The 26,664-nt window shown below is 34.3% G+C and overlaps 1 protein-coding gene across 5 annotated transcripts in view; it reads right to left on the reverse strand.

Moving 5' to 3' along the window:
* The window catches only part of LOC105470313 (syntaxin binding protein 5L), a 493,614-nt gene that overhangs the window by 283,009 nt on the left and 183,941 nt on the right, over positions 1–26,664 (reverse strand). For 4 of the 5 annotated variants that reach the window (XM_011722169.2, XM_011722172.2, XM_011722170.2 and 1 more), the window contains exons 6-7: positions 25,053–25,187; positions 18,432–18,495 (exon numbers count right to left, since the gene is read on the reverse strand). In XM_011722169.2, coding sequence (XP_011720471.1) covers positions 18,432–18,495; positions 25,053–25,187 — 199 coding nt within the window. Of the gene's footprint in view, positions 1–18,431; positions 18,496–25,052; positions 25,188–26,664 lie in introns of those variants that run through there. The other variant, XM_011722173.2, reaches the window with a different exon arrangement.

Below are 26,664 nucleotides of genomic sequence, written 5' to 3' on the forward strand. Positions count from 1 at the left end.
TATCATTTGCATGAAACATCTTTTTCAGTCTTTATATATCCTTAAATGGAAAGGGAGTTTACTGTAGACAGCATATGGTTGGGTCTTGTTTTTTATTTTTTATTTTTCTAAATCAATTCAGATACTTTGTGTCTTTTGATTGGGGAGATCAATTCATTAACATTTAAAATAATTATCGACAGGGAATGATTTGCCATTTCATTAGTTGTTTTCTGTTTGCCTTATAATTCTTTTGTCTGTCTTTTCCTCTCTTGCTGTCTTCCTTTATGTTTGTTTATTGATATGCTTTGATTTCTTTTTATTTTGTGTAACTTCTTAGGCATTCATTGTGTGTATGGTTACTTTAGGACTTACATAAAATCTAATGCTCTATTTTAAGCTGATAACACCTTAAGTTCAATAGTATACCAAAACTCTACACTTAAACTTATCTTCCCCTGACACATACTTTATAGTATTGTTGTCACAATTTTCATCTACTTATATTGTGTATCTTCTAACATAATTTTCAGTTATAGCTATTTTTAATAGTTGTGTCCTTTGAATTACTTTACTACAATTACTTTTGCACCATCCTAATAGAATTAAGTGATGTACCCATCATCATTATGCTACAGTATTCTGAATTTGTTTGTATATTTACCCTTATCAATAAGTTTTACACTTTTTTTTTTTTGAGACAGAGTTTCACTCTTGTTGCCCAAGCTGGTGTGCAACGGCACGATCTCAGTTCACTGCAACCTCTGCCTCCCAGGTTGAAGCAATTCTCCTGCCTCAGCCTCCCAAGTAGCTGGGATTACAGGCATTGGCCACCATGCCCAGCTAATTTTGTATTTTTAGTAGAGATGGGGTTTCTCCATGTTGGTCAGGCTAGTCTTGAACTCCCAACCTCAAGTGATCTGCCCGGCTTGGCCTCCCAAAGTGCTGGGATTACAGACCTGAGCTACCATGCCTGGCCTAAGTTTCACACTTCCTTCTGCTATTGCATTGCTGTTTAACATCCTTTTCTTTCAATTTCGGTATTTTTTCAGTCTTTAAAAAATTTATTTCTTTTATATTGACAGATAACATTGTATGTTTTTATCACATATAACACAGTATTTTGAAATATATATACATTGTGGAATGGTTAAACTTGTTATAGTTAACAAAAACATTACCTCACATAGTTATCATTTTGTGATAAGATCACATAACATCTACTCTCTACGTTTTTCAACAGTATAATATATAATTAACTATAATCACCTTGTAATACATTAGATCTCTTAAAATTTATTCCTGCTACATAACTATAATTATGTTATCCTTTGACCAACATGCCCTCATCCATTCCTCCTCATTAACCACGTCAGCTGCCGGTAAGTGCCTTTCCTCTCTCTACTTCATTGTAATCGATTTTTAAAAATTCCACATACGAGTGAGATGATATGGAATTTGTCTTTCTGCTTCTGGCTTATTTCCCTTAACGTAGTGTCCTCCAGGTTCATCCATGTTGTCTCAAATGAGAAGATTTTATTATTTTATATGGCTGAATAGTATTCCATTGTGAATATATATCATATTTTCTTTATCTGTTTATCCAATGATGGATAATTACGTTGATTCCATATCTTGGCCATTGTGAATAATGTTGTGATGAACATGGGAATGCAGATATCTCTTGGATATATTGACCGCAATTCATTTAGTTATATACTCAGTAGTGGTATTGCTGGATCATATGGTAGTTCTATTTTTAATTTGAGCAATCTCCATACTATTTTCTAAAATGGTTGTACTAATTTTCATTACCTTCTCTCCATATCTTCACCAGTACTTATTATCTTTTGTCTTTTTGATAATGGCAGTTCTAAATGGGGTGAAGTGATAGCTCACTGTGGTTTTGATTTGCATTCCCCGATGATGAGTGATGTTGAGCATTTCACCATATACTCATTGGCTATTTATAATATGTCTTCTTTTGAAAAATGTCTATTTAAATATTTTGTCCATTTTTCAATTGGGTTGTTTGGTTTTTTATGGTGAGTTGTTTGAGTCCCTTATATTTTTGAATGTATGGTTGACAAGTATTTCCTCTCATTCTGTAGGTGGTCTTTTTTTTCCAAGTCTTTTATTGTCACTTTCAGCATAAGTGATGGTTTGTTTAAAATACTTTGTAGTCTGCTTGTAGTAATAACTGTTCTGCTACTAAGTACGGTTTCCTTTGCATTGTCCTCCCTCTTCAGGTTTCATAAATTTGAGAATTAATCCTGACTGGCTGCAATAGAATATGTACCATTTTCTTTTGAGCCTAATTGATGGTGATGAGGTTAATGTTCTCATTGCCTTTGAATTACCATTTTGATTCAGAACTCGGAATAAAAATAGAATTTATATCCTCCAGGTAAGTAAATATTTATTATATCTGTTCTTATAGTGTGATTGTTAAGAGCATTGACTCTGCGATACAGTCTAGGTTTGCACACTAATTCTGATAATTACCAGCAGCATGATCTTGGGTAAGTTAATTCATATTCTGCCATAATTGTTTCATGCGAAATAGTACCCCTCTCATAGGGATTTTTAAAATTCGACGTGTCATTGTTTTTCTTTTTAGTTGACATATAAAAATTGTACATGTTTATGAGAGAGTTTTTTTACATTTAAACAATGTGTAATGACCAAATCACAATAATTAGCATATCCATCACCTTGAATATTCATCATTTATTTGTGTTATGAACATTCAAAATCTTCTCTTTGAGCTTTTATAAATGTACACTAAATAATTTTTAATCATATTCAACCTATAGTGCTACAGAATGCTAAAACTCATTCCTTCCATATAGCTGTAATTTTGTATCCATTAACCAACTTCTCCCTTTCTTCCCCTTGCCTTCTACCGTTCCTAATTTCTAATAACCACAATGCTACTTTAATTCTACAAGCTCAATTTTTGTTTAGCCCTCCAGTATGAGTAAGAACACATTTATTTTTCTATAACTAACATTTCTCTTGTAGATTGTCTTTTCACTCTGTTGTTTCTTTTGCTATGCAAACATTTTTGTGTTTGATATAATCCCATTTGTCTACTTTAATTTTGTTGCCTGTGCTCTTGAGCTCTTATTCAAGAAACTCCTTGCCAATACCCATGTCATGAAGCATTTCCCCTGTGTTTTCTTCAAGTAGGTTCATAGAAGTTTGAGGAATTACACTTAATTATTTAATCTATTTCAATTTTTTAATACAGTGAGAAATGAGTGTCTCATGTCATTCTTCCACATGTGCATATACAGTTTTCCCAATATTATTTATTAAGGAAACTTTCCTTTCTTTATTGCATGTTTTTGGCACATTCAAAAATCAATTGGCTGTAAATGTGTGGATTTTTATGTTGGGCTCTCTAACATGTTCCATCAGCCTATGTGTCTGTTTTTATGCCAGCACCATGCTCTTTTGGTTACTATAGCATTGTGGTGTGGTAATGTGATGCCTCCAGCTTTGTTCTTTTTGGTCAAGACTGCTTTGGTTACTTAGAGTCTCTTATGGTTCTATACAAACTTTGTGATGTTTTTTCTATTTCTGTGAAGAATGGTATTGGTATTTTGATAGAAAGTGTATTGAATCTATAGATCACATTGAGTGGTAAATATACTATATTAATCCTCCTAATCCATGAATATGGAATAGCTTCCATTTATGTGTCTTCTTCAACCTCTCTTATCAATGTTTTATAATTTCCAGTGTAGACACCTTTCAGCTCCTTAGTTAAATTTATGTCCAGTTTTTTTAATGGATATGGTAAATAGAATTGTTTATTTCTTTCACAGATAATTTACTATTAGCATATACATATACTACTAACTTTTGAATGTTGGTTTTATAACCTGCAACCTAACTCATTTATAAATTCTAAAAGTCTTTTAGTGGAGTATTTAGGGATTTCTATATATAAAATCATGTCATCAGCAAAAAGGGACAATTTAACTTCCTCCTATCAAATTTGGATGCCTTATATTTCTTTCACTTGCCTAGTTGCTCTGGTTAGGACTTCCAGTACTATGTTGTATAGGACTGGCAAGAGTGGACATCCTTACCTTGTTCCGGATGTCAGAAAAAAAGTTTTTAACTTTTTTCCGTTCAGTGTGATGTTAGTTGTAGGTCTGTCAATTGTGGCCCTTATTGTGTTGAGGTACAATCCTTCTATCTAGTTTACTGAAAATTTTAATCATAAAGGAATGATGATTTTTGTCATATGCCTTTTTTCCGTGTATTAAAATGACCATATGGTTTCTGTCCTTCATTCTGTTAATATGACGTATTATGTTTATTGATTTGAATATGTTGAACCATCTTTGTATTCCTGCAATAAATCTCACTTGGTCATAATGAATGATATTTTTAATGTGCTGTTGAATTCGGTTGAGTATTTTGTTAAACATTTTGCATCTATGTTAATCAGGAATATTTGCCTGTAGTTTTCTTTTTTATTGTGTCCTTACCTCGTTTTGGTATGCAGGTATTTATCTATTTCTTCTAGGCTTTCCAATCTGTTAGCATAAAATTGTTCATAACAGTCTGCCAATCCTTTGCATTTCTGTGGTATCAGATGTAACTTTTTTCATCTCTGATTTTATTTATTTGGTCTTCATTCTTTTTTCTTAGTCTAGCTAAAAGTTTGCCAATTTTGTTTATATTTTCAAAAAACTAACACATTTTTATTCTTTTCAACTTTTATTTTAGGTTTAAAGGGTATGTGTGCAGGTTTGGTACATATATGGGGAAATTGCACGTTATAGGTGTTTGGTGTACAAATAGTTTTGTCACCCAGGTAATTAGCATAATACTTGATAGGTAGTTTTTCAATCCTCACCCTCCTCCCACCTTCCACCCTAAAACAGGTACCAGTGTCTACTGTTCCCTTCTTTGTGTCTGTGTGTACACAATGTTTAGCTCCCACTTATAAGGAGCACATGGAGTATTTGGTTTTCTGTTCCTGTGGTAATTCGGTTAGGATAATGGCCTCCAGCTCCCTCCTTGTGCTGCAAAGGCCACGACTTCATTTTTTAAAATAGCTGTGTAGTATTCCATGGTGTATATGTAGCACATTTTCTTCATCCAGTCCACCACTGATGGGCAGTTAGGCTGATTCCGTGTCTTTGCTATTGTGAATAGTACTGCAATGAACATACACATGCATGTGTCTTTATGGTAGAACAATTTTTATTTCTTTGGCTATATACCCAGCAATGAGACTCCTGGATCAAATGGTAGCTCTGCTTTCAGTTCTTTGGAAAACCTCTAGATTGCCTTCCACAATGGCTTAACTAATTTACATTCCCACCAGCAGTGTACCAGTGTTCCCTATTCTCTCCAACCTTGCTGGCATCTGTTGTTTTTTAAAAATTGTAGTAATAGCCATTCTTACTGGTGTGAGATGGTATCTTATTGTGGCTTTGATTTGGATCTCCCTAATGATTAGTGATATTAAGCACTGCAACTAAGGTTTATCGGGTCTCAAGGCTGCTGCAGTAGGCAAGAAGTGATGTGGGTTGGGTCCTGAGTCTGCTTTGCTGGGGTCCATGGGTTCCTAATTGATACCAGGGCAGGTCTAGAGGCTCTGCCTGTGCATACCAGTCCAGTGTCAGGAGCTGTGGTGGGGAGGGATCTGCCAGATGTTGAGTTTTACTGTGGTGGGCACTATACTGGGTTCTACAGCAAAACTCTATGCTTATACTTCCTTTCCTTCACCAAGTGAATGATTTCTCTCTGTGTGCTGTGCTGCCTGGTGTTGGAAAAAGGGAGGCAGGAGTTATCCTTCGGCTGCTGAACTTATACCCAAAGTCTACTGCTACTAAGATGAGCATGGCACCAGGCCATGCCTAAGGCCCACAGCAGGTATAACCTGCCTGCCACTGAGGTTTATTCAGGGCCTAAGGGCACTGTAGTTGGTCAGTGGTGATGCAGGCCAGAATCCAAGTTCATTCCACCACAGCCATGGGTTTCTGTCTGGCACTTGGACATGCTAAGGCCTTCAGTAGCTATAGCCTGCCTGCCACTGAGGATTACTGGGAGCTTGAGGCCACTGTAGTTAACCAGTGGTAATGCAGACTGGAACTTTAGCCCATTGGATACTGTTGTGGATTTTCATGACACAGGGTGGTCTAGAGCAGGGCTCCCCAAACCCTGGCCACAGTACCAGTCTGTGGCCTGTTAGGAACCAAACCACACAGCAGGAGGTGAATAGCAGGTAAGCAAATGAAGAGTCATCTGTATTTACAGCTGATCTCTGTCACTCACATTACCACCAGAGCTCCACCTCCTGTCAGATCAGCTGCAGTATTAGATTCTCATAGGAGTGCGAACCCTATTGTAAAGCACACATGCAAGGGATCTAAGTTGCATGCTCCTTATGAGAATCTAATTCCTGATGATCTGTCACTAATCTAATTCCTGATGAGCCATCAACCCCAGATGGGACCATATAGTTGCAGGAAAACAAGCTTAGCACTCCCACTGATTCTACATTATGGTGAGTTGTGTAGGGTGACTCTCACTGAAGAGTCTTACTTCACCATTGCTATGGTTTGAATGTCTCCTCAAGAACTCATACTGAGAGGTGGGCAGATCACGAGGTCAGGAGATCAAGATCATCCTGCCTAACATGGTGAAACTCAATCTCTACTAAAAATACAAAAAAATTAGCTGGGTGTGTTGGCGGGTGCCTATAGTTCCAGCTTCTTTTTCATAAAATCAGGGTCTCACCATGTGTCAATAATCCCTTGCTGTTCTCTGGATAATGTGGGAGTTCTCATGAGATCTGATGGTTTTAAAGTGTGGCACTTCCCCTTTGCTCGCTCTCTCACCTGTTGCCATGTAAGACATGCCTTGCTTCCTCTTTGCCTTGTGCCGTGATTGTAAGTTTCCTAAGGCCTCCCACCAGCATGTTGTCCAGGCTGGTCTCAAACTCTTGGACTCAAGCAATCCTCTCACATCAGCCTCTCAAAGTGCAGGGCATACAGGCACAAGCGACCATGCCTACCTCTCATATTTGTTTAAATAAGCCTTCTGGTCCTTGATATGCTTCTTCTCATTATGGATCTTCTATAATACACATAGTGGCCCACTTTAATTTTACCCCATAAGTCCCATAAGCCTTCTTCCCTGTTCTTCATTCTTTTTTCCTTTTGCTGACTGAATTATTTCTAGTTACCTGTCTTTGGGTTCACTGATCCTTTCTTCTACTTTATGTAGTCTGCTGTTGATCCCTCTAGTGATTTTTTTTTCAGTTCTATTATTGTGTTCTTCAGCTCCATGTCTTCTGTTTAGTATTTTTAAATATTTTCTCTTTGCTGAAAATTCTAGTTTTGTTCATGAATTGCATTCTTGATCTCAGAGAGTCTCTTTATGAGAGTTATTTTAATTCTATATCAGGTAAGTCATATAAACCTATTTCATTATGGTTGGTTTCCATTATCTTATTCTTTGTTTAAACATTTTTTGCCTGATTCTTCATTTTCCTTGACTCTCTATGTTGCTTTCTGCACATTAGACAAAGCAGGCATCTCTCTGTCTTCCTGAAATGTCCTCATAGAGAAGTTCTCCACCAATTGGCCTAGACACAGATTCTGAGGACTTCTATCTACTCTTTCCTTTCCCATGGAGATACAGGCATCTGTGGTCTTTATCTTCTCACTCTGTGCTGACCCCAATGGGGTAGCTATGGCATCTACCAGCTCAAGCCACCACCTTGGTTCTCCCCAGGCAGCTAGATGTTCCAGACCCATCAGAGCTTCAGGACTGTTAAGATTTATGCTAGTATTTTTGGCACCTCCAAAGAAGTTGGGGCACTGGATGCACAGATCCACTTTTCAACCTAAGGGGTAAGCTGAAAGAGGGTATTTTTCATCTGTCCTCTGTGCTGAGCAGCAGGGCAGGGAGGGTCAAAAGCGCTTATCAGCGCAATTTGCTGCCTCCGTTCTTGTCTAGGCAGCTAGGCTGTTTCAGAGCTGTCAGTGCTCCAAGACTGGCAAGACAGAAGTCAATTCTCTGGGGAGCCCCTTTGGAAAAATTGAGGTACTGAACATATGAACAAAGTTCTTAACTCTCTTGGGTGAAGCTGCAACCCAGGAAATCTCTCCTTGATCATATGGCACTGCACCAGGAGCAAGGTTTCTGCTAAGAAGGTAACCTGAATCTCCTCACTGGTGTTAATGATCTGTTTTCATGTTCTCCTGGGGTTCAGAAACTTTTCAATTACTTTGTCATTTCTCACAAAGGGAATTTATGTGTGAATTGTAGCTGAATCTGTGTGTTTGTGAGAATGAAATCCCTTCCTATTCTGCCACTTTGCTGATGTCACTACTTTTCCATTGATATTAATATACCCAATAAATCCAGTTTTCTTTTTATGCAACTTTTATTAGGTTTAGTTATCACTCTTATAATTGTTCTATAAAAACAATTTAAATTTTTTTATTTTTTGAAACTATACTCAGAACAGGGGTTGGTACACTTTTTCTGTACCAGGCCAAATAGTAAATATTTTAGGCTTTGCAGACTACACAATCTCCAATAAAGCTTTATTTAAAATAATAACAGGCAGGCCATATTTGTCCCACTGGCCATAGTTTGGCAATCCCTTTTTAAGAACAGTCTATATAGCATTGGTATTATCTAATATTTGAAAAATTAGTAAAATTCCATTATGAAGTCATCTGTGTCTTATACTTTTGGGTAGGAGTACTAACTTAATAACTTTCTCATTTTCTTAAATTTCTGTCTCCATATCACTGTTAACAATTTCCCTTTGGAATTACCCATTTTACCTAGGCTTTTATATCTACTTGCTTAGCGCTGTGTAAAATAATTTAACTCAAAAGTTTAAAAATGTCCTTAGTTTTAGTATGATTTCCTCTTGTTTCGTATATTATTCTGTGTAACTTTGTTTTCTCCCTATTTTTCTTGATTAGGTTGAATGTTGGTTTGCATATTTTGTTTATGTTCTATTCAAAGAACTAGTATGTTGATTAATTTATAACATAGCTTAAAATCAGAACTGACTGAAGTTCTGCTCTTATCTCTTTATGTCTGTTATGCCTCCTTTTGCTTTGTTTTCTTGATCTCTTTTCTAGCTTTCCGTGTTTCATATTAGATTTATGTATTTTAATTTATAATTCTACTGATATATGATTTAAAGGCTACAAACTGTTTTTGATAATTATTTTCATTATATTCCATAGATTCTGATATATATATATCACAATTTTTGATGTTTATATGTTCACCTATTTTGATTTGTATTTTCTACTTGATCTAATAGTTGTTTAATGAAGAGTTTTAACATTTTCAAGTGGAAGAAAATTTTTCTGAATTTCAAAGTATTGTGTCATTATTCATATGAAATGCATAATACAGTATACCGCTATTGACTCTACCCATACTGATGATTTTCTTTACCAGTGTCATTCAGGGTTAGCTCTTAGTAGAGATGTAATTGAGCAACAGTCTGTAACCAGCTAATGCCAACCAATCCTCTGACTTGTCTATGGAGCAGGCATAACTTCTTTCCTCCTCTGTCAATTGGTTTTAGGTGTTTCCTGCCAATCCCATGAGACTATATAAGTAGGTTGAGAGGGAGGCATTTTTGCAACAGATGGAATTCTGGCGTCCATGTACATCTAATTCACTAATAACTTTTGAAAGCTCAAGGCTAATATCCTAAATATACCATGTCTCCCACCCAATTTTATGACTCAGTGAATATAAGATGTAACTCATGAGGGACAGCACAGGTTACATAGTCATTCGGTGTTCCATGGTTCACTCTCTACAAGGGCCCAGGAGCATGTCAGGAGTTGCTTTGAAAATGGATAGTAACTGCTATGACTTCTCTAGAGGGCTTTGAATAGAACATTTTATCCACCAGATGCATTAAGCTCTATCAGATCTATAAAATCATGCATCCCAAGTGGTAGGGTAGCTTGCAAAGCATCTTTGACTTAGGGGACAAACACTACCAGCTTTTTCTCTAGGGTTTCACTCAAAACTGGCAGACTTTTGGGTGATATAAAAATTAGTTGGTTCAGTAATTTCAAGGACATTATAAACTATTATTCAAAACCAAAAGCCCCATCAAGTGATGTGACACTTTCTTAGGAGAAGTAAAATTGCTTACGCTTTAATTTAGAGGAGATGCTCTGTATGCCCCAGACACTAAGACTCTCAAAATCTTCATATCTGGTACAGGCCCCTGGATGTTTGTGCTATTTTCTTCCCACCCACTGAAACATGAATCTTATGAGTTATAAAGGTACTCGCCAGGTCTGCTCACCAGATCCAGTTAGCATTACATAGTCAAAAAGTGAAATGGTATACTTTCTAAAGAATGTCCAGACAATCAAGATTCCTGAGGATTATATTAAGACCGAGAGCAGGAAAAATAACATAGTCCTGGAGAAAGATTCTGAATTTATACTGCAGTCCTTTCTTTCATTTTCCTCTGTTGATGATTACAGGGTCCATCCCACATCCATGTGAAAAAAAGATTTCACTAAATATATAACTGCATATTAGATACCATAGGTTGTGTTGATCTACACCCATAAAAGTATCAACAGCTAGGCAGCTGTGATTGGGACTGTCACTTGGTTATATTTATAGTGATGTACTATTACCAACCTCAATCAATTTTGTTTTTTTGCAAAACCTACACAATGGAACTCAACAATAATGTATTGGTGACCACTACCATTACATCATTCAAGTCTAATTGTGCTAATCTCTGCAATTCCTTCAGAGATGCTGTATTGCTTCTGATTACAATATTGGCAGCGGAAGACAGTTTCAGGAGATTCCATTTTCCTTTCCTACTATGTGCCTCTACAGTGTAAGAAAACCAATATGTGTATTATTCCAGCTACTAAGAATATCTGTCCAAATTATACATTTGGAGAAAATAACTGGGTATGTCTGCATACCCACTAGATCTACTGTGAGATTAGACTTGGGCTAAAACTCCATCTATCAACTAGTTATTTAATTCCATATGTCTTGCCTCTAACTGGAGGACCATAATTGCTTTTTTTAAAATTTCCCAGTATTAATGTCTGCTCTGACCCTATATCTAACAGTCCTGAAAACTAAACAGTCATTCCTGCAAATGATCACAGATGTTTCTATAATTACTATATGTGCTTATTATAGCATTTCAGGATTCTTTTTCAGGGACAACTAGCTCCTTTTTTAATCAATAGATTCTGAATCTGCAAACTGACTTATATTTGAAAACCTGATGAGATACTGTGATTTTCCATTTTGATGGTGATTGTAAAAAATTAAACTGCTCTTAATTTTTTTCTGATCACGCAAGGCAAACAACATCCCAGTCAACTTCCCACCTTATTTTGCTCCTAGAAACATCATGATATATTAGCCATTACCATAGACTCCTGCATTGCCACTCCAGCCTTGCTGCTTATTATGGTAATTAAGCCCATATTGCCAGATGGTTAAATTTTGCAACCTGGCCTCTACAATCCATGAATATTATGGAACCTGGCTCTCTTCCATCAACTCCTGCTGTCAACAAGGGCCTTAAAAAAGACAACTACTACCAAGCTTCTCAAATATGTTAATATTTGCCTTTCTAGGGCATTTCTTATTAGGTTAAGTGAAGACAGTCTCCTCAGAAGCCACCTAGGGAACACAGTCAAAAGGTGAGTTGCCAGAACAAACATAATACATTCATTTTAACATTATCATCTCCCTGATACCTTCTTTAATACTATACCAAAAGACTCTGACATCTCTATTTACTCTATGCCTTTTTTTTAGTCTAGGCTTCAAGGGACTATCCCAGCAAATTACTACTAGGACCATATCCAAGTGTCCCTGTGAAAGCACTAAATCCAAAATCATAAGTAAGTGCCCCCATAAAAATAAACTCTCCTCTATGCAGCCCCCAAGTTCAAGTCCTTAAAAACCACTCTAAACACATTTCATTGGTGAATGACCATATTAGTCATATCCTCAATTCCTTTGGCAGGTATTCTAATTCTTTCAAGTATAGTTTATTTATTCCTGGAGGAAGATTTATGCTTCTGTGTTAGGCTGTGCTGAGATCTGAGATCTGATTCTGGTTGTTTGCCTGGATGTAATGATATTGGAGGCGGTCTTGTGGGGAAAAACATCATCATACAAGGAAATTATTTTAGGTGAAGTCATTACACAGTCACCCAGAAAAGGGAAACTGCTCTCCTCCAAAAATGGTAAAAGAGGTACTTCTGCTGACCAGAAGGGTTTGAGGAAATTGGGGGTTGCTGGGGTTTGCAATATTCTCAGGCTTATCTACACAAATTTCTCCATCCCAGGTTAATGGTTGAATAGTGCCCTCAAAAATTCATGTGCACCCAGAACCTCAGAATGTGACTTTATTTGGAAATAGAATCTTCACAGATATAATTAGTTAAGGATTTCAAGAAGAAATCATTCTGGATTTAGGGTGGGCCCTAAATCCCATCCTAGGCCCACCCTAAATCCAATGACTGCTGCTGTTATAAAAAGAAGAGAAGACATAGAGAAGACCATGTGAAAATGGAAAATGAAGGCAGAGATTGGTGTTATACTGCCACAAGTCAAGGAACATCAGGAGCCACCTAAGCTGGAAAAGGCAAGGAAGAGTTCTACCCTAGAGTCTTCAGAGGGAGCATGGCCTAACTGATACCTTAGTTTTAGACTTCTGCTTGTTAGAACTAGGAAAAAATAAGCTTATTTGTTTTAAGTCACCCACTTTGTGGTAATATGTTATTGCAGCCATAGGAAACTAATATACGACGGTCATACTCTTTCCTTATCAGGGCTCTGACTTTAACAAATGGGACCTATCAAAGTTATGTATTTGGTCTCCTTATAAGCAGCTCCTGGGCCTATTTTTAGCACAGTCTTCCCTAGAGCTACATAAGGTAAGAGTTCCTTTAAATCTACCTTAGAGGACTTCTGGGATTTGGTAAATCAGTAATTAAGTGTTCTGAGATGATGCAGGAAGAATAAAGGACTCCCAAAGACACCCACACTCTCATCCTTGGAATCTGTCAATATGTTCCTTACATAACAACAACAACAAAAAAGACTTTATAAAAGTGAAGAACGTTTCCCAGTTGTGGTGAGAAAGAGACACAACTGTGGAAGAAGAGTCAGAGAGATACTATGTTGTTGGATCTGAAGATAGACAAAGGGGCTACAAGCCAAGGAATGTATGCAGCCTCTGAAAAAGGCAAGAAATCAGATTATCTTCTAGAATTACTAAAAAGGAATGAAACCCTGCTGATACTTTTATTTTTGTCCAGTGAGACCTGTGTTGAACTTCTGGCCTACAGAACTGAAAGATAATAAATTGTTTTGTTTTTAAGCTATTGAATTTATGATAATTTCTTTTGACAATGGGAAACTAATATAAGTGCCCTCAAAGGAAGTTATTTTATTTCATTATCATTATGTAATTATCATTACCCCATATCAATTAAACACCTTGACTACTTGATCTCCCTTTGTCTTATCTTTCTAGCAGAGAAAGATTAGTCCCTACTCACAGAAGAACATTTTTAAAGTAACTGTGATGTCACTGCATGGAAGGGTTTAATTCACTTCACCTGGCACCTTCAACAGGTTTGCTGATTTTAGACAGGAGACAACCTAACTTCAAAAGTCCAATACTGAGGGTTTACAAACTAGAACAGGAGTCAGCAAACTTTTTATGTAAAGGCCAGATAGTGAACATTTTAGGCTTTGCAGGCCCAACTGCTCAGCTTTACTCTTATAGCAAGAAAGCAGCCACAGACATATGTTAATGAATGAGCATGGCTGTGTTCAATAAAACATTTTGAGAAAACAGGCAGCATGCCAGATTTGGTTCGTGGCTATAGTTTCCAGTCCCTTATCTAGAATAATTGTAGTAACTGTTATCTTAACAAGGATTGTGTACAAAAAAGCCTGAGGCAGGGTTTAGTTCTAGTATTAAGGGAGGAGTGCAATCTCAGGGTTGTAATAATAAAAGAAAGATGATTCATTATCACACTAATCACTATTTCATGGGGAGAAGTGGAAGAGACATCACCGGTCATTTAACAGGTGTGCTAGCATGGTCTTGCAAGAAATCTCCAAAAGTTTATGTGAGAAAACTATGACTCAAATTAGCCAAATAATAAGGAGGAAGACAGGAAGAATTTATTACTTGTCTCTTGTCTAACATTGGTCAAGATTCTCTCCATGGAGATTAACACTCCCTCTCTTCAGAATTGTGTCATTTGACCCCTTTGGCATGTGTTAGGGAAGCCAGATTGAATGCCTTATGTTGTAGCACGTCTTCTGAATCCAGAATTAATGAAAGTAGCCAGAGACCTGGGAATAGCTCGTTAACTTCAGGAAGCAATACTACATGAAGTCAATTAATTCTGCCAAACCTGAAGTGAAGCAAGCAGCCCTTATTTGGGAGACAAGAGAAGCTGAGAGAATTCAAGCAGATTCACTCAATACTGTATCAAATCAATACAGGCATCTCTCAGCTCAAGAGTACCCTTTTGTATTTGATAGACCAATGCACAGTTTCTTTATAAATGATATACTGGGGGAAAGATGGCCTATTTTCTGATTCTATGATATTATCTTGATTTTTTGTTTGTTTGTTTTTAGATGGAGTCTTGTCCTGTTGCTCTGGCTGGAATGCACTGGAATGCGGCTCGCTACAACCTCTGCCTCCTGGGTTCAAGCAAACTCCTGCCTCAGCTTCCCGAGTACCTGGGACTATAGGCGCATGTCACTATGCCCGGCTAATTTTTTGTGTGTTTTTGGTAGAGACAGGGTTTCACCATGTTGGTCAGGCTTGTCTTGAACTCCTGACCTCAGATGATCCACCCACCTCGGCCTCCCAAAGTGCTGGGATTACAGGTGTGAGCCACAGCGCCCAACCATATTAACTTGATTTTGTAGGAACCTTAACTTTAGCAGTTTGTTCCTTCTTGAACTTCACCAATTAGCTTCCAAGGGAAGCTTTCCCCTTCCAAGTTGAATTTATCCCAGAAATACAAATATGTTTAAAGTCAGAAAATCTATTAACATAATTCAACAAATTAACAAATTAAGAAATAATAATCTTGATACGTGTAGAAAGCATTCAATAAAATTTGACACCATTCATAATTTTAAACTCTTAAAATATTGGAAATAGGTGGAATGTTTTTAACTTCATAAAAGCAATCAAAGATCTGCAACAACCATTTTACTTAATGCTGAAATCATGGAGGCATTTCTTTTGAAGCTGGAAACAAAAGAAAAGTTCCCACTAAAACCATTTTTACTCAACACTGCACTGGGGTCCTAGTCAACAAAACAAAAAAGATATGTATACCAATAAATATTAGAAAGGAAGAAAATTTGTCTATATTTGCTGTTTTTATACATAGAATATTCCAGAGAATCTAAGGACAGCTATTAAAAACAAAACATTCAATGATGCAGCTGAATACAAAATATTAAAAAATCAACATATTTCATAATCTAAAGATAATCAATTATGAAACATTTTAAGAAGATTAAGTCACAAGAGCAGTAAACTCTATAAGGTACTTATTATCTAATTAAGCTAGCAGAAGATATAAAAGACTTCTACAAAAAAAACTTATATAGCAAAACAAATGAAAGCCAAAGTAAACACATCATATTTTTAAACGGAACACCCATATCTTAAACATGTAAATTTTCTCTAAGTTATACATTCAAATTTCAAACAAAATCCCAGTTGAGACTCACATTGAGCTTGATAAGCTGATTCCAAAATTCATATACTAGAATAATGAGTCAGAAATAGCCAAGATAACTTAGAAAAAGAAAAGAGACCAGCTTACCAGATATCAAGACATTTTGTAAGTTATTACAGTTAATAAAGTATGTCATTAGTACAATAGTAGATAAACAATTCAGCAAAAGGGAAAGCCCAGAATACCCACCCAAATATGGGAACTTGATATATGAGTGAGATATATAAATCAATGGAAAATAGATTGACTATACAATAAATGAATTATTTACATGTGCAAATAAAACTCTACTGTATCAAACCATCATAACATAAATTACATGAAGATGAAAATCTAACTGTGAAATGCAAGATCTTAAAACCAATAGAAAAAATAAAATTGTATTTTCTCTCTGGAAGGGAAATATTTACTGAATAAGAAACGAAAAGCAAGAATCACACGAAAAGAATGATAAAACTGAATATATTAAAATAAAAAAAGACTTCTGTGACAAAAGACTATTGATGGAAAAACTGATATACAAGAAGTAAAGTGATTTATTCAAGATTATATGCTAATAAATACTAGAGCCACAACTCACACCTATAGTTTTCTGATGCCAATATTCATTTATTTTGCAGTCCTTTTAATTTGTAATTAAACAATTGCCACATTATATTCTTTCATAAAAATTTGAACAACACAAAGAAAATAAGAATATCTTTGACCATTTTCCCCAATTCCAATCTCTAGTCTCCTCCCAGATTTGTCTATATTCTTTCAGGCTTTTTTTTTCTTAGGCATTTGAATATATAAGTACAAATATAAAGGCAATGTTCAGGTGGTTTTATACCTTACTGGTCTGCAACTTTTCTTTTAAAAAACGTGTCTTAAAGAACTTTCCATATCAACAGAGCATTCCACAGTATGAATATATCAGCATTCATTTATTTAATATTCTATTAAGAGACATTTAGACTATTTTAATAGTTTGCACCCTTAGTCACATAAACAGTATAGATATCAGAATGATATTTTCTAGGTCATAATAAATTCTAAAAATGAATATATGTTTTAAATGTTGATAATGCTTAATTGGTCATCCTGGTATATATACATATATTTAGATGGCTATTTCCCAGTGCTTTTTCCATTCTCTGATATTTTTAAATTAATATTTTTAGTGTTTAACATTTTGTCAGTCTGATGTTGACAAATTGTATATTGTATTTCCCTAATTACTAGTGAGGCTTTTTCCTCCTCACTGCCAAATCCTTCTCTCTAGAAATAAGAGGCAACGACATCAACTCTTAAAATCATCTTTTTTGGTAGACTTATTTTCATGTCTGAATATGTTTATATTGCTATTTTCTGATTTAGTCATTAGATATTATATACTGATTTCTTACTACAAGATGAGTATTTCATACAAGTTCTTTATATATTTTACATGTTCATTATTTGTGACATGTAGGAAATATTACCTCCCACTTTGTTGCCTCTTATTATGATAGTCTTGTTATAGTATATGCCCTAAAGTTTTTAGATTTTGCCCAAGAGTGCCCCTACTCCACAGTAACTAACAACCCTATCCTACAAGCGTCTTTGAATACTTTCTGAGTTGTGATTTTAATGTTTATTAAACATTGGTTCTTTATGTATATATGAGGCAGAGAGGTCTTACTATTCTTTTCAAAGTGAAGAACCAATTGTCCAACACCATTTATTCAATAGCTAATTATGTCCTCAGATATCTTCTTTAAAATATATAACATTTTCCCAAATATCTGAACCATTTGGGGATGTATCTATTTAGATACATTGGTCTTCTTGTGTACCCCTGTACCAATATAACACTGTATTTTTTTTTTTCAAAAATGTCTTGGCTATTTGTATACATTTTCTTTTCTTAATAAATTTTAAAATCACCTTTTGAATTCTTAAAAAATAAACTCTGATGGCACCTGATTGGAATTACATTGTACTTGTGGATCAATTTGAAGGGATCCAGTGTTATTCCATGGGTGGGTGGACTTGCCTTTCAGGTTTGATTTTTGATAGGCTAATTCAGCTTCTATCCTTTAAAAATAAAGAACCCAACCTATATACTAAATAATTTATTAATAGTAATTAATTAATATTAAGATATCTAATTTTCATGTTTTCTACTGTTTCATCACCATCAAACGCAAATTTTGAAATAATCAAAATGAATAAGAATTACTTCTGTAATCTGATAACATTTTATATATTAGTACATGTTAATGAAATCAAGATTGGCTAATTTATGTTATTTAATATTGGTTATTTTTCATTACCAAACTGAGTAACGAAGGCAAATTTTATTCACATTATTAAATTCAAGCATAGAGTATTTGAAAATTAAAGTTGTTCTACATGTTATCGTCCTCAAAATGCCAGAATTAAATACTGATTTTATCTCTCAGTAAAGCTAAAGACTTAATTTCGGACCATCAGTAGCATGAATCATTCATTCATTCATTCATTTACTCATTCGTTGAGTCAACACATTTTCATTTTAAATAATATAAAATGCTATCAACTGGTCTAGATATTAGATATAAAATAATAGTAAGAAACACCTTTTTTCAAGAATGAGGAAAATAAAAGTAATAATAAAGATATCATAATACTCACTTTCCCTTCATCTCTTGGGCTATCACTTAAATGTACAACTGGACCTGGATGAGTCTTGGTGGATCTGTCAAATCAATTCAAAACAGTAATTAAAAACCAAACATTAAAATACCTTACTGCTAGAGACTGAAACAAAGAAATTAAGATTACACTGGAATAAAATCCCAGCATTCTAGGGTTAAGCTCAGATTCACTTAAGTTTTTGATTTACTTTACCAATACTAACTGCATTTCTATTTACTAACTGCAAACTACTTATTTATGTTTTTTTTAAAAATCGGGTTAAAACACAAAGAGCCGTATAACAATGGGGTTCTTTATTATTTGAAATGTTTGTTGTCAGATAAGCGCCTCTGAATTTTTTTAATTGAATTTTTCTTTACATAGATAAAATATACAAAGATAAGTGTAAACCTGTCTCAATTAAATTGCAAAGTACATACGTGATTTAAGATTTCCTTTTACATGAAATCTCCTCTGATTATTTTCCCCTGAAGTACAATGGCACCTTTGATTTAAAAATAAATCTACTCTAGTGATAACCCTCTTACAGAAAAATGACAAATTGGAGTGAAACCTAGTTCGTTGGTTATACCACACTTATCAGGTTATTTAGTATAATAAATTACAGATAATTATGAGTCTAACAGAATATTGTTAAAAGACTTGGGCTCTCTATCAATCTGACTTTAAATTTATTCTACTCTCATATCTGGCATGTTTCTTTTATAATTCCTAGTTTAACTTACATCACTTTGAAAATGATTATGTCATGATTAAATATGATATGACCTGATATAACAAGGGTTTTATTATTGCTCCACTTTCCACAGCCTTTCTCCATGATCTAACAGTGCCAAATTACTCTTATTATGATTGTATTAACATAGTTTCAGTTTCTTTCTTAAGCACACATGAAAATGATCAAAGATTCTATACAAAACAATGAAGATTTAAATCTTAGAAACTACTTGGAATCAGAGAAAAGTGACAAATTAATTCTAGAACCTCCTGATACTGACTCCTCAGAGTGACGAAGGGGAATAAACACAGATTCATTGGATATTGATGAATTTTGTCAGTGGATTCATCCTAAATATTTTCATCTAAAAGTGGAAATATTGGCACTGACCTTACTGAATAATTGTGCAGATTAGAAGATACATATAACATCTAATACTATGGCAAAACATAGTATGCATTCAATAAATAGTATGTATTATGATTGATGTGATAATGGGAAATCAGAGTTACTATTTGCATTTTAGAATATATGCAGGAAGAAAAGAAATTAAACAGGGCTTCATAAAAAGTTTACAGAGCTTTCTTTAATTCTTTCCACATTTATATGTAACATATCATTTATACATAAATGCAGTGTTCTATAAAGGTATAAATTCCTCGGATAAGGGTTAATGTCTTTAAATTATCCTCCAGGAACTCATAATTGCCAACAAACCATAACCTCTCTGTCTCTTGGTTTGACTGCACTAACACTTACCAAAGTGTACTCTCTGATAAGGTAGCGTTCCATATTTTAAAAGTTTGGGAAACCCTGAATTAAACAAAATTAAATATTTTTTCCCCTACAGAATTTCTTAGAGTCTGTAGTATGCAAATGAACATTGTAAATCTTCGGTACTTTACAAAATTATTAGTCCACTGAATTCTTTTTCATTGATCATATTAATGAGATCACAGAAATTTGTTTTGGGAAACACTACTTGGATCACATGCAAGACTCTTGTGTTTAGATCCTGAAACTATAAAATATTCTAGTTCTGAAAATAATCTAACATTAAACTTCTGTCATTTGTAGTTACTTTTTCAGACTCTAGAAGAAATGTTATTTATTATCTTAAACAAACGTAGAACACATCAAAAATGAAGAGGAAAAAGCGTTCACATTATTTCACTGCGTAGAGGTAATGCCTATTAATATTTTGGGATATTTCTTCTGGCTTGTTCCCTAACATTAAACTTCCAAAACCCACAAAGCACTCCTGGCAAAACTTATGGTCATGAGAAATTGACCTAAAAATAAAAAAGCATCTGTGGACTCTGGATTCTGAAAATTACAAAAAAATTACTTTAGATAGAATTATCAATGAATTATTGTCATGTACTAGCCACCTAAAAAAATGTGCAGTAATTCTTCTAGGTATCCCTATTTAGTTATCTTTCTCCCATTCACTAAAGTAGCCTTCTTGATATTAGTTTCCATTACGGACTTTTCATTATCTTCCCATATCTTAAATGTTGATATTCTATGGTATCCTGTCCTAGACTGCCATGCATTCCCATATAATATATGGCCACAAATTCAAAATCCTACAGGAATAAGGCAGGTATTGCAAATGAGTTAAATAGGCTGAATAAGCACTGTACCAACCTGGATAGCACATTACCCACCTACATAAGGAAAGTTACTATTCATTTGCAGTTGATTATTGCCATACAGGAATGCTAGACTAGGATTGTTTCACCAAAAAGTCCAAATTTTTATCTTCATTCTACCAATTTTTAAATATTAGAAAATAATAATTCAGAGCATCTTTAAATACTCTGATGGCCAAAACAAAACATATCTATGAGTCATAATTAGTTCAATGGCTATTAGTTTGCTAACTTTTCTCTACATACTCTTCATGCACAATTTCATCTTTTCATCTGGTTTTAACAACCCCGTAAATTCTATCGCTCATTACCTTCAGATCCATATATCCTGCCTCTTACCATTCTTCTACACCAACTCCACTTAAAAGTCTTATAAACACATGCAATTCAATGGACCTAAAATTGAACTTATTATTTTACTCTCAACCTACTCAATCTCTTGCACTTTCACTAAATGGCACCATTATACACCGTTGCTCAAGGCAAACACTGGGAAGTCATCCTACCTCTTTTAAATATTTCATTAATGTGTTCGTTTATCTCCACTCCTACAACCACCAACATAATTTTTACCAAGAACACAGTCTTCCTTTCTCTCCAATTATTTCTCCATACCTGCATTCAGGGTAGTACTCCTAAAATATAGATTTGATTGAGATCTGCTTACAACCCTCGAAATCTAGCTCCCTATTAGTCTTAAAGTCTGAACTTCTCAAATTGGCTTACAAGACCTTTCATGTTATAAAACCTGATTACCTTCCAGCTTTATCTCTTGCTATCCTATCCCCAAGCCATTCCAACAAACTAAAAACTGTAGTACTTAAAATTTCTGGGCATAGAACAGAAAATTATCTTACATTCCATCCTTTAAATATTCTGTTCCCTCTGCCTGGAATGTCCTTGTCCCTGGTATTTTACTCATCTAACTGAAACTCACCCCTTGGATCTCAGTGTAGATGTAGCATTCTTCACAGATACCACTTTGAGAGCCCATGTCTATATTATAATAGATGTCCTTCTTATGAAATTGCCATATTATATTACCAATATATTGTAATTGCCTTTTTATTTAACTTTGCCTTCATTAAACTGGAAGTCCCAGCAGGATAGAAATTATGTCTTCTCTGTTCATAGTTGTTTCTAGTATCTACCATATAATAGAGCTCAATAAACATGCTTGAATGATGCGTGAACTATGTTAAACATGAGTCTTTTGCTTTCATGATTTGATTATAAATTTCACGCTCAAATCTTAATCATATGTGAAAAAAAGCTTATGTTTTAAAAAAAATGTTAGGGTTGCCCTACAGAAATAGCTGTTTCTATGCTATCACCTGGAATATATTTTCCCATATAAATATTTTTTAATGGTAGTTTAGTTCTATACTGTTATTTTATAAGGTACTCTTCAAATATCACTGTTTAAATGAAAAATTTGTCCCAGGTTCCAAATAACCAATATATACATTTTGGAAACACAACTATTCATACTCTTGGGAATTGCCTCTAATTACAATTAGAATAATTCATTAAAATTGAAACAAGCTGAAAAATAAACATTAAATGAAAAATATTTCAATAAGGACTTAAAATAGAAACAATCTCATTTTTTAAAGATAATTCTTGCATTTGTCCTACTTAGAAAATATATCATTAAAATTCATGGACTAAAATTATATGTATTAAATGAGTCTTCTTAATTAAATGCATATTTTATTACTGTCCCATACACTTCACACATATTAACAGGAAATTACATACATTTTCTAATGTATCACTAGAGGTAGACAGCAATGAAAAGACAGTTCTGGGAGATTGGAAATTGGCATTTAAAATGTTATCTGTCACAGTGGAATTAGAATTCTATGGAACATATTTTTGGAAATCTGGTCTAAATAAATCAAGAGACATTCAGGAAGTGATGGCATGTGGTTTACTAATAATTGCTCAGAGATATTTCAAGAACATTTTCAGAGGCATGTACAACTCTATAAAACACATGTTTATATATAAAATAGTAGATGCTATTCTAATGCTGAATCATGTGTATAATATTATGAAAAATAAAAATGCCTTATATCAGCTCTTTAATTTCTCCTGATTTTAGCCTCCCTTATAATATACATTTTTAAAACTCTTCAATTAGTCTTGAAATTGTATAGACTATATAAATACATAAAAATAAAGTAGAAGTCACTAGTTCAGGTAGTAATCTGAACCATGAAAAGGATTTGTTACATAAACGAATATAAGAACAGCATTGCAAGAGTGGTGAAATGTTTGATTTGCTTAAGACAATAAATTATTCTCAATTACTTTAGCAGCATTCAACCTGAACATAAATGATGCATCTATATATTTTCACTAATATTGAATTTGTTTAAAAGTTCTGTAACTGAATCTTCTCTTGTTCATCTAAGCCTATGTGTTTTTATCAACATCCTGAAACAATATTATGTAAAAGCTATTAAATTCAGCCCTTTTATTCCTTTTATAGGACTAGGATTACAGGTGAAAAGGACCCTCCCAAATACCTAATAAAGTAACTTTGGGGGGAAACATAATTGTTTATAAGATTAACGTTTTTAGAAATATTCACACAGAACAATAAAACGAGCAAAATAGCTCAAACCAATTATCTTGAAAACCTAAGTGAAAGTTGTAAGCCAATAGTAGTGTGTATGTAACAATTTATCATACTGATGCTTCAATAATGTCATCAATCATTTAGTATCTACTTTGGAAAGCATAGAAATAAGCCAAGTATGAAGAACAAGAAAAGAACAATAAAAAAAAAATCCTGCTCTGGAGCAGTTCCTAATCTAATGAGGGAGAAAGAATTATCATTAATAAAAGACCCATTCAGACATAATACAAAAGGAGTACCATGACAAGAGTATAACTAGTAACAACCTTCCTTATGAAGCAATATACATGCATATTGAAACATTAAGACTAGGTAAAAGATTTATTTCCAGAATCAAGTTTCACAAAAATAGGGTGTTTTAATCAGAATTTTGCAGAATAATTTTGTAACTTAGAGACTATATATGAGGCAGAAAATGAGCCAGCTTCAAGTCAAACATCTTATCAAGGACCTAATATGTACAGAGCATAAACATGTATTAAATAAAAGTTGTTTTTCTGATTAATAATTTTAGTAGAAGAATTGCTTATGTATATACTACAAATAGATGGTGATATAGGTTGGATATTTGCCCCTGCCCAAAGCTCATGTTGAATTGTAATCCCTAATGCTGAAGGTGGGGCCTAGTGGGAGGTACTTTGATCATGGGAAGTGGATTTCTCTTGAATGGTTTACCACCATTCCCTTAGGGCTCTTCTTGTAATAGTGAGATCTTGCCATAGTAAGTGAGTTCTTGCAGTAGTGAATGAATTCTTGTGAGATCTTGTTATTTAAAAGTGTGTAGCACCTCCCCCCATCTCCTCTTGTTGCTCCTGCTTTCACTATGTGACATGCCTGCTCCTAACTTCTACCATGATTGTAAGCTTCCTGAGGCCGTGCTGGAAGCTAAGCAGATGCCAGCACCATGCTTCCTGTAAAGCCTGTAGAACCATAAGCCAATTGAACCTCTTTTCTATATAAATTATCCTGTCTCAGGGATTCCTCTATAGCAATGCAAAGTGGTATAATACAGATGGCTTGAAATTCCACAGTTTGGTATTTGGAGAATTTCACATTTTACATGTACAGAAACTTAAATATCAGTGCCAAAGCCAAAGTGGTAATTGCTATCAATCATATACCCAAAAAAACTATATATAACATAACCTAAAAGATATTTGAGCCCAGAACAATATTTTAATGAGGCAAGTAAAGAATAAGCTACAAGCATTAAAATCATATGCAGTGATCATGATTATTTTTACATAACACAATTCATTCTCACTGAAAGTGGCTATATTAAGCTTGATTATAATGAAGTGAGATTTCCATGTATAACTTGCAGAGTAAGCCTTACTATTTTGTCATCAAATTTTTAGACATAAACCTTAATTATTTATGGTATTTGAAAAGCCTAAAATATTGTAATATGTATTTTTAAAAGCTTTTATGGCTTTAAGTTATTTTACTGAACTTTTCACTCAAATTCATTATAAATTAGTAATAGATGTATATCAATTAACTGTAATTTGACCTATATGCTACATAACTATATGAAGTACTTAAGCCAATAAAGTGATATCCAAGTTCAAACTTACAGTTCAATTGCCTTGTTCCACATGATAACGTATCCAGAAAGAATGAAAGATTCAATATTTACAATATGTGTATTTCCTCTTTCTGTTCCAACATAAAGCCATTTACTCTGGAAAGGTAGATGACAGTAAGTAATTCTGAAAGAAAGAAAATCGTAATTAAAATATCTAAATTTTACATTTGGTCAGCATTATATTTTCCTTACATGTATCATGTAGTGATAGCAATATAAATAATAAAATGTACTATATACTCAATGTAGTTATTCATTGAGAGTATAGGATAAATAACAATATTATAGCATTACAAACAATAATGATAATAAGCACTATTAATAAGTGCCTATATGGGCATTAATATACATTGCTTCTAATTCTGAAAACAGCAAGACAGATATGTATTTCTGTTATACAAAAATGAAACTGTGGCTGAATTTTTTTGTTCACTTGCCTAAGACTTACAGCTAATAAGCGGCAAAACCGGGATTGATATCCTTTCCTGTTTGGTTACAAAATTAATATCTTTCCACTAAACTACATGGTTTTCTATTTTTAAGATCATATTTGCTTCAAATACATGAATTTCATATTATCACATTTCATAAATTTAATATTTGCTTCAAATACATAAATTTCAGAGTTCACAGAGAAGTGGTAGCTATGTCTACATGAGATGATAAATTATTCAGTTTTTATTCAGATGTTTGATATCTAAGCAGTAAAAAGAAAACTTATAAAGTCAGAGATTCACTGTACTCTTCCCTTGGTTTTATTGTTCTGTTCTCATCTTCACAGTGGGCTTTCTGACTAGCTCTAGGACCTGTTACATAGCCAGAGCAACCATGACTCCTACACAGGAAATATGGGAATTTACCAGAGTCCTTTATTCACAACATTATCACTCCTTCTAGTTTGGCCTAATCATGCTTTTTAGTTACTCTACAAAAAAGAAGGAGGATAAGTTCATAGTTATCTCTTGTCAGACAGACCAATAATTTTTTTTAAAAAAATGTGAATGATATACTTCCAATATGATATTGTCTTGTACTTCTTTATATAAGAATAAAAAGGCCAGGTGCGGTGGCTCATGCCTGTAATCCAAGCACTTTGAGAGGCCAAGGCAGGTGGATCATAAGGTCAAGAGATCAAGACCATCCTGTCCAACACAGTGAAAGCCCGTCTCTACTAAAAATACAAAAAATTAGCCAGGCGTGGTGGTGTGCACCTGTAGTCCCAGCTACCCAGGAGGCTGAGGCAGGAGAATCACTTGAACCCGGGTGACAGAGGTTGCAGTGAGTTGAGATTGTGCCACTGCACTCCAGCCTGGCGACAGAGTGAGACTCCGTGTCACAAAAAAAAAAAAAAAAAAAAAAAAAAAAAGAATAAAAGTGAACATCCAGTGTGTCCAATTTATATTCTTGGTCTGGTTCGGTGAAGTTTCAACAGCCTGTTTCTTTGAACCAAACTTCATCTATTATTCAAACTACCCTGCACACTACATTCAAAAAATTAAAAGCCCTGCTATTACACAAGCAATTACTATCGACAATATAATTAATTGACAGTATAATTAATGTGTAGCCTATATGATGTTGGAAAATTTTGATTAAAACCT

This window comes from Macaca nemestrina, chromosome 2 (genome assembly GCF_043159975.1).
Source record: "Macaca nemestrina isolate mMacNem1 chromosome 2, mMacNem.hap1, whole genome shotgun sequence".
In the NCBI taxonomy this organism is placed as follows: domain Eukaryota; kingdom Metazoa; phylum Chordata; class Mammalia; order Primates; family Cercopithecidae; genus Macaca; species Macaca nemestrina.